The sequence below is a fragment of the Marmota marmota genome, unplaced genomic scaffold (assembly GCF_001458135.2).
Source record: "Marmota marmota marmota unplaced genomic scaffold, marMar, whole genome shotgun sequence".
In the NCBI taxonomy this organism is placed as follows: domain Eukaryota; kingdom Metazoa; phylum Chordata; class Mammalia; order Rodentia; family Sciuridae; genus Marmota; species Marmota marmota.
The window spans coordinates 3,364,154-3,379,848 of NW_026000079.1; the positions used below are offsets into that span (position 1 = coordinate 3,364,154).

The window sequence follows — 15,695 nt, forward strand, 5'->3', positions numbered from 1 at the left end:
AACAAAACAGCTAGGAATTTACAGCATGATTTTAAAAATACATTAGGTCCCATGAAGACAAAATGAAACCAGAATAACTTTGGGTTTCTGTCTATGCCTAGGATCTTTTGCCTTGTCCTCTGCTGTTACAAACACCCCGATGAAAATTTTTTTTAGAAACGCTGTGTTAAGTGAACAAATCACAAATAAGGAATTCTCCATTTACCCACAATTCAACAGCAGTCCCCCTTCAAACTCCAGAACCCAAATCCTCCCAACCAATGCCTATGACAAAGCCAGCCTTCAGAAATTAAGCCCACCTTGGACAGTCACTTTAGAATCTTCCCAACAGAAGAGGCATCTTAACCTGGAAAACCCTCCCACATCATAAGTCCAGATAGTTCCAGGGAGGAGCAAACACCAACTAGGAAAAAGAACAGAACTACAGAAACCAAGCAAGAGAAAATACTTCCCCATCTCCAAAGTATCAACTCTACACTCTGAAGGCACTGAAGTAGACGGGAACAAGACAGGAACCTCTTAAGGAGCTAACGGGGTATTTTTCCCCTTCCCTTTCCAAACTTCAGATGTTCATCTAGAGAAAAACAGGGTAGCAAATTTTAAGAACAGGGAGTTCAAGAACAGAAATGGCTAAAAAATAAGGGCTGTGGGGATGGATTGAGACTGAAGGTGGAATAAACAGAACATTTTAAAGACAAACCCCAACACTGATTTTTCTTTACTGCAAAGGATTACCCTCTGCAAATCAAGGCTAGATTGCTCCGGAGGAAGGGAAAAATTGATTAATTAGATTCTTAATCTGGCTGGTAAGAAGAAATTTAATTGTACTATACCCCTACCTGGTCTTATTCTGTGCAGAGACTGGAATAGCTAAAATACAGCTTCTAGTCCAGAGGTCTTAAATTGGATATGAGGTTAAGGAACTAGAAAACGCAGACCCCCGCCTCCAAGAATACTGTGTAGTCACCATAATAGCCTCAAGGTAACCATTAGAAAACCTAGGAAAATAATGGGTATTGATTTCCCGACCCTATACTACAATTATGCTCAGCCTAGATAAAGGTTTCCCTTTTTCTTTCCTATATTATGTCCTGCCTATACCCACTCCCAAACAGTGACAATCATTCCAACAGAATGTGCATGGTAGGGAGGAGAAGCAAGAACCATTCTTTCCTAATATGACAGGCCCTGGGAAAGCTGATCACCCTCCACAGAGCAAAATGACTCTAGAGGGCTGGAAACAAATACAACGAAAGCTGAACACTTTGGTTTTCAATTAACCAAAGATGGTGATCTAAGTTAACTCTATAAACCAAAGGGCTGATGGTGTACTAGTAGATGGTGGACCGAGTAGTGATTAGAATTTCCATACTTAGGATGTCTAATCAAATCTCTCCCACACATCCTTTGCTACACCTACAAGTGCAAAATGACTAATAATCCACAATCTCTGAGAAACCATCAAAGGATAAGAACAATGTTCCAGGCTAGCACAGTTTCCACACAACCTGAGTCATCAACTAGCTGATCACTAATGATTTATCAGATCTCAATCAGCCAGTCGGTCTTTGGGAAACAGATGTGGGAATTAAATCTTGGAAAATGCTTCCCTATCGACAGCCTAGAACACCATCTCTTTTTGCTTTTCTCTCCATAAACCTTTTTGTCCTTTCTCCTCTGCTTATGTCAGAAGCAAAAAGGGAAGATCCAAATGGAAAAGTGAAGAGATATAAGCATGGGAATCAGGTATTTTATAAGTAGCCTCCTTCACCAACCAATCAACAGGCTGGAAACTGAGGTTGTTTCCCCTCCTCCCACCTTAAAAACAACCATACAGAAAAGTTAACAGCTCTTTGCCTATGCTGGGGTCTGAATTAAAAGGCCACCCTCCACCCTTCATCTACAATACAACACTGGTTCCTATAGTGTCCAGAAAGACATGCACGGAAAGAACGCCAGAGTTAGCTAAAGAAATACCACAGTTTATTGAAGACTACAAATATTTTTGTTACAAGTTGAAACTACATGCCTTCCAGAAATCAAAAGCAACAGCAGGTGTGTGCATTGATGCTTCGGAGGTGCTGCACCGCTTGAACTCGAAATGGGTAAGACAGGGTCAGACACAAGGGGGAGAGGGAAATGGGGAGGGGGCAAGTTCAAAAGCCCAGAAGATATCCACCAACTCATTTCCCCAAGCCACGTAGGCCATGGCCTCAGCTCAGCAGGCTCTCCTCAGTGGTCTGGTTTCTGAAACAAGACTTCAGTGCAAATTTATACACACACACAAAACACAGCCCCCAGCCTTGGGCCAAATTAGCTCTCAGCCGTCCAGAAATGCTTGTAAGGGGGTGGATATTTTCTTCCTAAAAGGAATCAAATACATAAAAATAAATGAATTTAGAGGTTGATGAGGAATGGAATGACAAGAGCCCTCTGTGGGGTTGGGAATTGGGGGTTCTCAAAGAACTAACAGGTTTCTGAAATATTAAGGGAGGTAAGAAGCTAGGATTTCCAGAATCAGATATGCCAACTGTCTTACATTATCAACCACCTACCTTACCTCTGAAAATTCTCATACCTGGACCAGCTGAAGTTTAATTTTAATGTTCCCGGAATGGGGCCAAGTCAAAAGCCTTATAATCCTCCCATCATCAACAAGACCTTACTCAGTGACAGCAGTGGCCCCAAAGAACCTGGGTAGTAAATCTTAATGGGGCTTTTCTCAGGATTTTTAAAATTTATTATGACCCACTCTTAAGTCATAAGGCACAGTCCAAAGCTCCACCTGGCTATTAATTCCTAAAACTAGTCTTTATTACCTTCTGTGCTCAGCTTAAGACAGTTTCCCAATTACTGAAAATTTTGAGCTGGGTGCATTGATGCATGTCTCTAATCCTAGCAATTTAGGAGGCTGAAGCAGGAGGCTTCTAAGTTTGAGGCCAGTCTCAGCAACTTAGTGAGACCCTATCTCAAAAAATAAAAAGGACTGGGGATATAGCTCAGTGGTAAAATGTCTCTGGGTTCAATCCTCAGTACCAAAAAATAAATAAATAAAATGTTGAGCAATTTACTCATCTGGAGCCCACACAGATGTTGCTCCATCCAAATCACCTTGAAACTAACTGAGCTTTGAAAACACAATCCTCAACCCCAACCCCTAGCAACTACAATAGGCTCCTCCTCATATATGCCTATAAGTCACTGAAAAACGTAGATGAAACGGTTTTATTCAATGTCTCCTCCACTTCCACCTTCAAAAGTGGAGCATGGATGTCAGATATGGAAATAAGTGATAAGCTAAGTATCTTTTAGGTCATTACTTATCCAGAGGATTCCTACAATTCTCTCCCTGCCATCAGATATGCAAATGGGCTTTTTAAGAAGACCAGTCATACAAACGAAGGAACCTCCCAGTCTAATTCTGTCTCTACTGCGTGGTCATGCCTATCCTCTCTCTCCATATCTTAGGTCTTCTAGTTAGGAATGAAAGGGGAATAGTAATAATAATAGTACTACAAAAAGACTTAAGCCAAGCCTATTAATCATATTGTTAGCTATGAAAGCATTTATCCTTTCTTTTTAGTGAATATATCCTCTTTTATACAGTGCCACAACACTTGCCTCCACTGATATCTCAGCAAAATCTTAGGGCCCTGTCCTCCTTTTAACCCAAAGTTTAGGCCAGACAACATATTTTAGCGGCCAAAAATGCCCCTGAGCATTCTAATCATGTGTAGTAACAGCATTTCCTAGAGTCAAGAGCCTCTGCTGATGATGCTCCCAGATATCCAATTCAGCCAAGCATCAATAATCATATGTGGAGAGCAGAACACCCTCACCAACCCAGTAACACCTCACAGAGACACTGAACCAGGGCCACGGGGAGCTTACCAGTATTGTATCCATGAGATCCATATCCACTCGGCTGTTGGAAAGGGGTGGCTGATGCATTCACACTGACATTCACACCATGCTGCTTGGAAGAGGTAGGAGCCACCTGAAGAGCAAAAGGGCCAGAACTGCAGTGAAATGGCAGCATGCACCATCAGTTTCACCTGTCCTACTCCAGGGCCCAGGTGTTCAGGTGGCTATGAATCCTGATTTAGGCTGGCCATAATTTGAATAGTGAAATAATATCCTTACTAATATTTCCATAATCTACCTTTGAAATCAAGAGGCAATTTGAAGGAAGGAAAAGGGGGAGTGCTATCAGGGAATACATGGCCATCTGAGGAAAGCAAAGCTATATGGTATCACATTCCCCTCTGGCTAATTCTAGAAAAAGTTAATCCCTATTATAATTCAACCAATTCCAATCCCACTCCCCCTTCCCAGGCCAGAAGAAAGCCCAATGTGGAAACTGTTCCTCCCTCATTCATTACTAGACTCATCTAGCTTTGAAAGCACAGCTAGGATAGTGTCAGGGATAGAAGCCTTCACCACAAGGAGACCAAGGCTAGGCACTCACAGGGAACACAGCAGGCCCATACTGGAAGGTGCTGGGGAGGCCCGGGACCCCTGTGTAGTATGGCAGGCTGGTGTAACTGTAGCCAGGAGGCAGCGCCGGGTTCAGGAATGTCTGCTGCGTGGTGTGGTGAGTCTGCGTCTGGTTCTGTTGGGGTTGGGCCAAGGTTGTGGCCGGGGCTGGGGAGGAGGCATCCCCACGACCGAACTTTGTGAGGTCACCTGTGACAGAAGAAGCTAAATGTACCCGTTTCTTTCACTGCAACACAAGTCACCTCTTGGTTTCACATGATTCCAAGAGATCCTGTTCAAAGACTTTTAAAATTCAATTCCTTAAATTATATTTCTTTGAAGCTCCATTCAGCATTGCTCAGAATACATTTAGCATAGTGCCAGTTAAGACTATTGTTGAGTATAAACTATAGTTGAGTATAGACTACAGTGCCAGTTAAAGACTATTGCTGAGTATATTTGCTAGAGCAAAAAGAAGATCCCAGGAAAAAGTTCCTACATTATTTCTCTACCTTCTTGTATTCTTTCACTCCCAGCCCCTATTTTCTTCCATGGGAAACACTCCATGCTACACTTGAAGGGACAGAGACAGATAAGAGTTATAATGTCATCTGGAGGGGCAGAAGATGGAGCACAGGCTTAGTATAGATGCGAGACCCTAGGTTCAATCCCCAGAACCAAAGGGGAAAAAAATGTTTTTAGGTAAGATGTGTGTGTGTGTGTGTGAGAGAGAGAGAAGGATTTAGAAATCACAGACAAGTGAAATGGAAAGGGAAAAAAGCTGCCAAACGCTCATCTTTAATAGGACTGTGAATCTACCAACCAATTCATCACGTCCATTTTAAACTTCTACCAGAGACATGTAAGGTGAGAACCAGGTCCTTTCTTGCTATTAAGCAGGGTTTTGCCATTCATCCCAATACAATCTCCCTCTCCCTTTATTTGGCCCCGTCCCAGTCATACCAGAATAAGGGTTGCTGGCCAGGCTACCATCCCTCCCGGTCAACGGAGTGGTGGGCGTGGGAAACGGGATGCTGTAGTAATCCTAGAACCGAGTAACAAAAGAGCACAGACTCAATGCTATTCATTCTCCAGCATGAAAACCACAGGTGAGAAGCACAAAAATGTCGGGAGTACTGTGATTTATCCAGCTACCGAAGAAGCTGGTTTGAGTTTGCATAAACTCCATATTACTCTTGCATATACTGTCCCCCCTGCCTGGCCATAAGCAGAGCCAGGCAAGGTCTACGGATATGCCTGCTAAAGTTCCATCAGGACCAATAATATTGTCAACCTCCACACATCATCTCTAAAAGCATATGCCAAACTTATCTTGAAAAACATATCTTTTTTTTCTATAATTTTAAGTGTTTGAGACATATAGAAAGCATCTTGAAAGCATCTTGAGAGCTCCTGAGTACTTTATTGGGCTACAGAGTAGGTTAAAATGTGTTTACTTCAAAGATTTCACATCTCTGGGGAGTGGGGTATACCTAAATGGTAAAGTGCTTGCCTGGCGTGCACTAGCTCCTGAGTTGAATCTCTAATGACACAAAATATTAAAAAACAAGATATGACATTGGTAGAAAATGTATAGTTGTAGTAGTCCACTTGGGCTGGGGGTGTAGCTCAGTAATAGCATGTGCTTTAGCATATGTGAGAACCTAGGTTTGATCCCAAGCACCAAAAAAAAACCTCTCCTTAAATTAAATTAAAAAACTAATTTTTAGATCACCTCCTTTACCAGAGTTCCCTTCCACATACTTACCAATGGAAATCTTGTCTGAAGCATCTGCAAGTCATCATAACCATACATTTGTGGCTGAAAGACAAAGGCATGTGACATTAATGAGAAATGGTCATAAACGATTAAAAACAAAAAACCCAAGGAGCTAAAAAGCAAGATAATTCAATACATTATTCACCGTCCTTCTTTGAACAGGACATAAATTATTTCCTTGGGCTAGGGATGTAGTTCAGTGCTTCCTTAGCACGAACAAGGCCCTGGGCTCAATCCCCAATACTACCAAAAGGAAAAAAAAAAAAAAGATTTATTTCCTTCAATTTACTTAAAGGGAAAGTAAAAGTAGAGATTAAAGGATTAATGAAAGATCTTGAAACTTTCGTTGAGCTACTTACTACTGATTGATCTAGACCATTTCTGGGAAGCAGTACAATAGACACAAGTATATGAACAGCTATCTGTTCTCTCTATTCTATGAATGGAATCTTCCTGCCTTTACTCTCTAATCTATACATCTGGTTTAAAATTTATTTTCTCCATGAAAGATTCAGATTTTACTCTTGTTTTCTCCCAATTTCAAGATAAAGCAGTGTTGTTAAACAATGTCCAACAGTGTTATTTGGGCAATCTTGTCTGTATGATGTTTATCTAGACTTCCACTTTCAGGGGAAGTACAGTTGTCTTTTAATAGAATTTTCATACCCTCCATCTTAAGAGGTACTGAATACCTGGAGGTAACAGAAGATATACCTGAGAAAAAAAGTCAATAATGTCAGCCATTTATTCTCAAGACAATTCCACAGTGAGCTGGGGAACTCTCTTCTGACCAGGTTAGAGGCAGCAAAGATCCCCAGAGTAAGGAAATCAATTCATCTACAAAAAACAATTCTCCAAGAAACTGAAAGGAATTCCAGATGAACGTTTTAGCCTTTGGCATCTGAGTCCTAGAATTTCTATTTCACACAGAGCAAACACACAATAGAGGGTCTTGCCCAAGTTTAGTCTTTCCTCTCTAAAAATGATTGTTTTTTCCAAAGCTACAAAGATTCAAAACCTACTTGTGCTAGGTGCAATGGCGCATGCCTGTAATCGCAGCAGCTCAGGAGGCTGAGATAGGAGGATCCCAAGTTCAAAGCAAGCCTCAGAAATGCCAGGCACTAAGCAACTCAGTGAGACCTGTCTCTAAATAAAATAAAAAATAGGGCTGGGGTTGTGGCTCAGTGGTGAGTACGTGTGAGGCCCTGGGGTTCGATCCTTGGCACCACATGAAAATAAATAAATAAAATAAAAGGTACTGTGTCCAAATGCAACTAAAAAATAAATATTAAAAAAAAAAATAGGGCTGGGGATGTGGCTCAGTGGTTGGCTGCTCCCAAGTCCAATCCCTACTACTCACCCCCACCCAAGAAACCTATTTGTTTATATGTGGCATTTTTTTCTGTATTGTAATTACAGTCTACTGCCTGAAGCCAGAACTATAAAGAATAGTCCCACCAACACCACCTTTTAGAACAAACCCTTCAATCCTACTTACTGGGTAGGCATGTAACAGCCCTGGAGCCATAATATATGGATTAGGCAACAATGGCGGGACCCCAGGAGGAAGGTTGGGAGGAGCTTTTCCTAAAAGAGAAAAAACATTTTTATGCTATCACACAACTATTGATTCCCTCCATCCTACAGGAATGCCATCCAGCTAATGCAAAGGTACCTGAAGTTGTAGCAACCGAGCTTCGAGTTGAGGCTGTGACAGTGGAGTTGCTGCCTAGGCTAAGGCCCAGACTGCTGCCACTGTTGAGACTGGAAGAGACACTGACCACTGGGGGAGGTGCAGAGACTGTGCTGGACGTGGTAGAGAAAGTGCTGGAGGAAGAATGGAGATTCGCCTCACTCTCCACACTTGTGTGCTTCAAAAGGGAGGAGCAATGGAAGAGAGATGAAGGAAGCAGCAATTAGCAATATAGGTTAGGAATGATAAACAATCTATTCTCTTGAATATGATCATCACAACAACTTCCCAATTAAAAAGGTCAGGGCATAATAACAGAGTCTCCTCTACCAAGGTACAAAAACTCTCTAGCTGCATGTTTCTAAAGACTCATGTGACAAGGATGGTTATTAATACAGACTCATATACCATCATCCTGTTAAGAAAGACAGCAAAGTGGGTGGTGACAACTCTAGTGTTGGTGGAGACCAACACTGGTTGACCTGGTTGACTGGTCAAATAAAGTTGAAATCTGAAAAATGTATCATAGCCTTCTCTCACACACTTTTCTTCTCTAGTTCATGGGCTAGAATAACATACAGCTGACTTTAAACTTGACGTTGTGTTTTAAGGAAAGAGAAACACAAGCTCTACCAGTTAGCAAGATTTGTCCTTTTCTTTCCACCCCACTCTCCTTTTTTTTGGTGCTGGGGATTAAACCAAGGGCTTCATGCACACTAACCCATACAGTACCACTGAGCTATACCACTAGCCCCTAGAAAGGCATGTTCTTTTGTAACATATACCTTATCTTCAACACAGGAATGGGGGATGGAGGGTGTCCCTTCCAGGCTTTAAGGAATGATTCATAGCTCTGCATTATTTCTGGATTCTTTGGCTTCTTTTGGCTTCCCAACAACCCCTTATTCGTTTCTCTGCAACCTCAATTCAATGAGTTTTATCATCTCATGAAGAAATGATCAAGAATTCCCTCTTGGCAGAATCTTAGGGTTGGCTAGTTTAAGAAAAGCTTAAGAACCACACTTCCTTTCAGCATCATACTTACCAAAAGAGTGGATGTCGAAGTGCGTCCAGAAGATGTTGATGATGAAAGGGTATTCTGCTGTGTAGATAACGTGCTGTAAGGAAAGAGGGTGCCATCAACAACAGTGCTATGGCCACCTGGCCTGGAGCTTTAATCAAGAACACAAGCAAGAAAATAAGGTAGAACATAGGAACAAGAAAGTCTTGAGAAAATGGTAATAAGCACAAGAGCCAGCCAGGGATAGTAAGCAACAGTTAAAACAAAAGTAGATGCTGAAAGGAAAAAATAAAATAAGTCTCTTTGTCTTTATCTCTCACAGTTTTCAGGTCACCCATTTACCCAAAAGTGGGGCTAATGTGGTCTTTGCCAGTTAGAAAGAAAAAGAACCAGAGAGCTCCATCCTCACCCCAAACTCCATCCTCACCCCAAATCACCTGCTGTGTTGCGTGGTGGTGGTATTTGGAATTTCCTCACTGTGGCTCAAGCCACCCAAGGAGGATGAGTGCTGATTGGTTGTTGTCAGTAAGGAAGCTGCAGATACCGTTTCATTGAGAGGGGGGATGCTAGAAGTGGAAGGTGAGTCAGATTTCACTGCAGAGCCTGTAGCACCTAGAAATAAAAGAATCCATCTCACCAGAAGAAAAGAAAATGTCTAACGTGAAGAATCACTACAGTCCTATGCTGCCCCAAAGACTAGAGTATGAGTTATTTAATAATGGTATAATCTTTTTTAATTCTAGGCACTTTGCATGTGAATTTCATTTGTCCAGTGACGGGAACCAATAAAATGGTTACCAATTTAAGACAGAGAACCTGAAACTTAGGAAGGCTGGAGATTAAGCAGCAAAGTAGAATTAAGACTAACCAGTCCTCGTGCCAGAGCTCTTTTCACTTTTAAGAAATACAAAAATATTAAGAGAAAGAAAAAAACAACTGAGAATAAAAAGCCTGGAGAATACTCACCTTCAACAGATTGCGTGGTCTGTAACTGCGTGGCCTGCACAGAACTGAAGCCATTCTGGAGCAAGAAAACAGAGGAGCAAGAACAGACAAACTCATGTGAATGGGGGAAGTTTAATACTAACTCAGCTTAATTCTAGTTAACAAACATTTGGGAGAAATTCTGCTAGTTAACTAAAGGATTAATACAAGACTACGCAAATAAACAAAACAAAAATTAAAAACAATAAAAACCAGATATACTAAGCCTGTGTGGCTAACAGCAACAGAAGACAACCCCCAAACAGGTGAAGATACCCCAACCCCAAAACAGGTACATAAAAGGCCCAAAGTCCAAACCCAATGATCTTTGTGGGAGGATGTGGGAATGACAGTTCAGCCAAACCATTTATCCTGCTGGCTGCACAAGACAGTCACTCAATACCACCTCTAGCATATGCTGTCCTTCTCACCAAGCCAAGAAAAAGCAAAGTAAGATCTACTGATATGTACCCCAAAATCTAGCAATTAGATGTTCCAAGAAAGGACAGGTATTTGATTCTACTAGAGACAATCTTTACTGCAAAGAAAATGGTTTTCTGACTGAGTCTCCAGGATTGCTGAAAACTTTTATTTTACCAATCACAGAAATGTGTTTGCAGCTTCTCAATCAGCACTTCCAAGATTTCTTGGCACCACTTTCTGAGAAGTAAAATGCTAATATTTAATACTTAAGAGACTTTTGCCCACTGTTTCCCTAACCTCTATCCAGGGGCTCATGAGGCTACTACCTTTGCCTGAGTCAGGTCCTTTTGGGGTGATGAAGAGATGGAACTGGGGTACCGCCGAGTCTGGGTGGATCTTTGCTCATATAGAGGGGCCTGAGCATTATTTTGGGAGGTATAGGTTGTCGACTGAATTGGGCCACTCTGATAACCAGACTCCTGACTCTGGTTAGATGAAATTGTAGATGAAGATTCACTGTGGGAAATGAAAAGAGGAAAAATCTCAGAGAAAGGAAAGAGAACAGATACTAAGGAAATGGCAGAGACCTAATAGTGGAATAAACTAACATCAAAAGAAAATTTCCAACAACAAAAACACTACCACAATTTTCTCCTGACAACAGTAGATCCCACATTCTAATGTGCCAGGGATTTGAATTAAGCATAAAGCTTAGAAACATCTTCAAATTGAAGCAGAGAAAAGCCTCTTCCTTCCCTCACATTTTATGTTTTAAGAAAAAGAAATCAAAGGTCAGTGGAAAGGATATAGTACTCTTGGTCCCTTCTATAAATCACAATGTGAGCCCTCAGCACAGGAAGACTTTGTTTTAGCTCAAACTCATTTTAAGGAATTTTGAGCTTTAGACTCCAATGATTTTATTAAATTTAAGATCACTGGTACAATTCTTTGAGAAGAATTTTTAAAAACATTTGCATGTATTAATTGGCAGTTATGACCCCACAGACCTAAATTAGGGCCAGATACTTGTATTTTTAAATTCCAAATATAAAAAAAATCTACTCCCTGAAATTCCTCAGGACTTTCTATTGCTAAAGACAACCTTACTTGATGTTGAGCAGAGGAGGTATAAAAGGTTCCTTTTAAGGTTCCTTACAATTCTCTCCTTTCTAGGAGTTCAAAGTTTTACACTTCACAGGCATAATCTCACACCAAAGGGCTAAAAAGGAATGCCAAAAGCACTTTCAGCTGTGATATAGGTCCAGGTACTTTAAATGTTAGAGGTCCTGTTCTGTCTTTCAAAAAATGAGCAACATTCTTCAAGTACCCAAGCACCATTATTTTCCTGTTTTTGTTTTTTATACCAGGGATTGAATCCAGGGGCACTTAACAACTAAAACCCTTTTTTTTATATGCCTTTATTTCATGTATAGGCAAGATCTCGCAGAGTTGCTTAGGGCCTCACTAAGTTGTTGAGGCTGGCTTTGAACTTGCAATCCTCCTGCCTCAGTCTCCCAAACTGCTGGGATTACGGGTGTGCACCACCATCCCAGGTTTCCATGTGCTTAAAGTTACAGATAATCCTAGTGAAAATGTTTGTTATTTTTGTAGTTGGGATTAAACACAGAGGCACTTTACCATTAATCCCCAGCTCTTTTATTTCATAATTTATTTTGAAATAGGATCTTGCTAAGTTGCTAAGGGCCTCACTAAATTGTTGAAGCTGCCCACGAATTTGCAATTCTCCTTCCTCAGCCTCCCAAGTTTCTGGGATTATAGGCATATGCCACTGAGCCCAGCCCTAATAACGCCATTTTAAAGTATTCAACAAAATGCTGTAATTCATTACTTTTCTCCCAGCCAGTTAAAAGAACAGTGTCTCAGCAAGAGACTTAGAACAATTAGCAAAAGACTAATGTTTATACTACCTGGCCGTGCTGGTATATAGGCTACTTGGAGCCTGGCTTGAAGAGGCGCTCGTGGTGGGGGTGGACTCATAATCAGAAAGGACAGGCTCTGACCCAAACTGCAATGCCCCAAACTGCAGATTTAGCCCTGAGATATCTGCTGAGCCAGGCATCTCCACAGCCAGAGCAGGAATCTATAAAAAAGGGTAAAGGAGAAGAAAATACAATGGTTCAATACAATCTTACTATGGAAATGTTAGTAAATATTCCCTTTGATTTCAAATTTCCAAAGTTAACCCATATCAACCTAATTCACAAATCCAATACTTCCTTGCAGTAGCAGCTACCTAAAAAGTTCAAGTACCTTAGAAGTCAGTGAGGCTTTTTTCTTTTGCTGTTTCAGTTTCTGCTGAGCTGGCTGAGGGCTGGAGGATTGGTTGTCTGAAGACCCAGGAGACATCTGGGGAGCCGAGGTGGATTTACTTGGCAGAGGAGAAGAGGGGGGTGGAGGTGCAGCGGTGGAGGTGGCCACTGCAGGTGGCTTCTCCTGAAGGAACACCTCCATCATGGTTGAAGATGGGGTGAAAGCCTGGCGCTTTGTAAAGGGGCTGTGTACTGTAGAATCATTTGGGTTCTTTAAATCTGCAAAAGGAAACCCAACAGGTGTGAGGTTCAAGGTTCCAATACATTTCAAGGAAAGGCTACTGTCTTGCACTAATGCCATGAACCAGACCCTCAAAGACCAGAAACTCATATAGACAGGTTTTCTTTTAGGAATGAATCTCATTTCATTTCTATAGGCAACAATCACTGATCTTATCCATTCTTAAAAATAGCCTAATCAAATCAATACTATTACTATGCCTGTGCAAAACAGGAATCCATGAATTGCTCGAATTTAAAGTATAAGGTCTTAAATGGCCAACTCCATGAGCCCAAAGGCAACACATTCTCAAACACATAAACTTAAAAGTAATTTAAAAAAATCCTATGCAAACAAAAAAATTTAATGACAGAGACACATAGCTTCAAATTTTTATTATTTCCCAACTTTCTGAACTCAGACTCTTTGACAAAACCAGAGAGAGCTACCCCTCTCATCGGGATACATTTTCCACTCCCCTCACCAGCTTCTTCACAATAATAGTCCAACACATAAGGGATTCAAGTCACTTCACATCTTCTTACCATACTGCACCAGTGATGGGGACTGTGTCGTTGAGGCCATGTCCCAAGAGGAGGTGGTGGTGCTTCCAGATTGAGAATGCTGAGCTGCCAGCTGAGCCAGGGCCTGAGCAGTCTTGAACTGCTCCAAGAACTGAGAGCCTGTAGTACTGCCACCTTTAGCTTCACCGACATCACCAAATCCTTTTCCTAACATGCTCACCTGGAGATCAACAGAGAGATTTACAGCCTGGAACTTGTCTGCTAAAGAAAGACACTTATCCAGTTTGCAAGCTAGTATGGATCAAACAAATGAAGAATGCTACTAAGCCGGGCCCATGGCACATGTCTACAGTCCCAGCTACTTGGGAGGATCACAGATTCAGGAATTCAAGAAAAGCCTGGGCAACACTCTGACACCCCATTTCAAAACAGAATGCTATAAGACTGAGTATATAGCATAGTCCATTGAGTTTAAGATTCAGAGTCAGACAATCAGATTCGAATTCTGGGTATGCAACCACAGAAAATTTATTTTAAAGTCTCTTTGCCTCAGTTTCCTCATCTGAAAATATAAATAGTAGTAGTACACTTCATAAAGTTTAATCAGGATTTAACAAATAATATATCTGTACTTAACATGTACATGGAACACAGGGCTCAAGAAAACTAGAGCAATACATATTAAAACCCCCACTAATATGCATAATTTTATTTTTTTATATATTAATTCAACAAATCTAAATTTTTAAAAGATGATAGCCCTTAAAAACTTATAATCACCATCACTTTCTCCATCTTAGGGATAATGCCTTGATAACTGGAGAGTTCCCCCCCTTCAAGATTTTTACATAAATTAATACTTGATTATTAAATTAATACAAAAGTGACAAAAAATTTTACTTTTGTCATTATATCCTTGCCCCTACCACTAAACAATCCAAAAGAAACAAAGCCAACTTAAACTGAATGCTGCTCATAACTAGCTTATAGGCAAAGAGAAATTAAAGGGCCATCCCAACTTCTGCACTAGATAAAATTGACAACTCAATGGCTTGATTATTTTTATAGAATCACTGCATGATAACTAAGCAAAATTTTACTCTAACACTTTTGGGGATTTCTCTGTTCCCCATTACCAAGGAAAACTATCAGCCAAGTCCAAAGATCAACCTCATGACCTTGACTAGCCTCAAAAAACAAACATATAAACAAACAAAAAACTTCAAGGAGAATTAATCTTGTCCTACTCAGGTACTTGTTTAAATGTAGCATGTCATCATCAGCAATGCTTTCTTATAGAACACCTGTCTATTCAACTCAAGGTAAGGTTTTTTCCTTCCCACTTTGAGCTATATCCCAAGATTATTCAAACAAAAACTTGAGCCAAGCACAATGGCACACACTTATAATCTCAGTAGCACAGGAGGTTGATGCCCCAAGCAACTTAACAAAACCTTGTTTAAAAAGGGGGGGCTTGGGGGAGGGCTGGGGATGTGGCTCACTGGTTTTAAGCGTCCCTGGGTTCAATCCCCATTACCAAAACAAAATAATCTGAGAAGTCTAGTTTAAAGTGAGGGACTGTGACACAGATGATCTAATGCAACTAAAATATTCTGCCAAGTGCAAAAAATTAAAGACAGAAAAATTACATAATGTCCATTGTATTTTATATATAATACAAACTCCTTTATCTAGATCTAATAAATATTAAAGGAAATTAATTCTCTAATATTATGCTCAATGAAAAAAGTTACATTAAATAATATTGATTAAATAAAGGTAATGAGAATAACAAAATACTATTTATATTTAGTTCACCTATCGGCACACATTAAATAGAATGTTAAGGAAACCTGGAAGTTTACTAAAAACATCTTTTTGATATTCCTATAAAAATTTAAATATTGAGGGCTGGGGTTGTGGCTTAGTGGTAGAGTGCTCGCCTCACAAGTGCAAGGCCCTGGGTTCGATCCTCAGCACCACATAAAAACAAATAAAGTACTGTGTCCAACTACAACTACAAAAAGCAAATATTAAAAAATTTTTTAAAAAATTATATTGAAGCCAGGCATGGTAGTACACACCTATAATCCCAGTGACTCTGGAGACTGAGGCAGGAGGACCGCAAGTTCAAAGCTAGCCTCAGCAACTTAGTGAGACCCTGTCTCAAAATAAAAAATATAAAAAGGGGTGGGATGAACTCAATGTCTGAGCACCCCTAGGTTCAATTTCCAATATTTTTTT

The 15,695-nt window shown here is 40.6% G+C and overlaps 1 protein-coding gene and 1 non-coding gene across 34 annotated transcripts in view; both read right to left on the bottom strand.

The window, feature by feature from the left end:
- The window catches only part of Ubap2l (ubiquitin associated protein 2 like), a 48,663-nt gene that overhangs the window by 4,163 nt on the left and 28,805 nt on the right, over nucleotides 1-15,695 (bottom strand). For 27 of the 33 annotated variants that reach the window (XM_015502835.2, XM_048814788.1, XM_048814791.1 and 24 more), the window contains 13 exons: nucleotides 13,473-13,671; nucleotides 12,649-12,926; nucleotides 12,306-12,478; nucleotides 10,704-10,893; nucleotides 9,937-9,991; nucleotides 9,408-9,582; nucleotides 8,995-9,067; nucleotides 7,932-8,127; nucleotides 7,755-7,843; nucleotides 6,245-6,298; nucleotides 5,440-5,521; nucleotides 4,469-4,686; nucleotides 3,892-3,997 (listed from right to left, as the gene is read on the bottom strand). In XM_015502835.2, the coding sequence (XP_015358321.1) occupies nucleotides 3,892-3,997; nucleotides 4,469-4,686; nucleotides 5,440-5,521; nucleotides 6,245-6,298; nucleotides 7,755-7,843; nucleotides 7,932-8,127; nucleotides 8,995-9,067; nucleotides 9,408-9,582; nucleotides 9,937-9,991; nucleotides 10,704-10,893; nucleotides 12,306-12,478; nucleotides 12,649-12,926; nucleotides 13,473-13,671 (1,888 nt within the window). Of the gene's footprint in view, nucleotides 1-1,961; nucleotides 2,364-3,891; nucleotides 3,998-4,468; nucleotides 4,687-5,439; nucleotides 5,522-6,244; nucleotides 6,299-7,754; nucleotides 7,844-7,931; nucleotides 8,128-8,994; nucleotides 9,068-9,407; nucleotides 9,583-9,936; nucleotides 9,992-10,703; nucleotides 10,894-12,305; nucleotides 12,479-12,648; nucleotides 12,927-13,472; nucleotides 13,672-15,695 lie in introns of those variants that run through there. The other 6 variants (XM_015502837.2, XM_048814794.1, XM_048814795.1 and 3 more) reach the window with 1 other exon arrangement.
- Nucleotides 5,599-5,735, bottom strand: LOC125620305. The gene has a single exon (XR_007351918.1). It is a non-coding gene; the product is annotated as a small nucleolar RNA SNORA58 (small nucleolar RNA).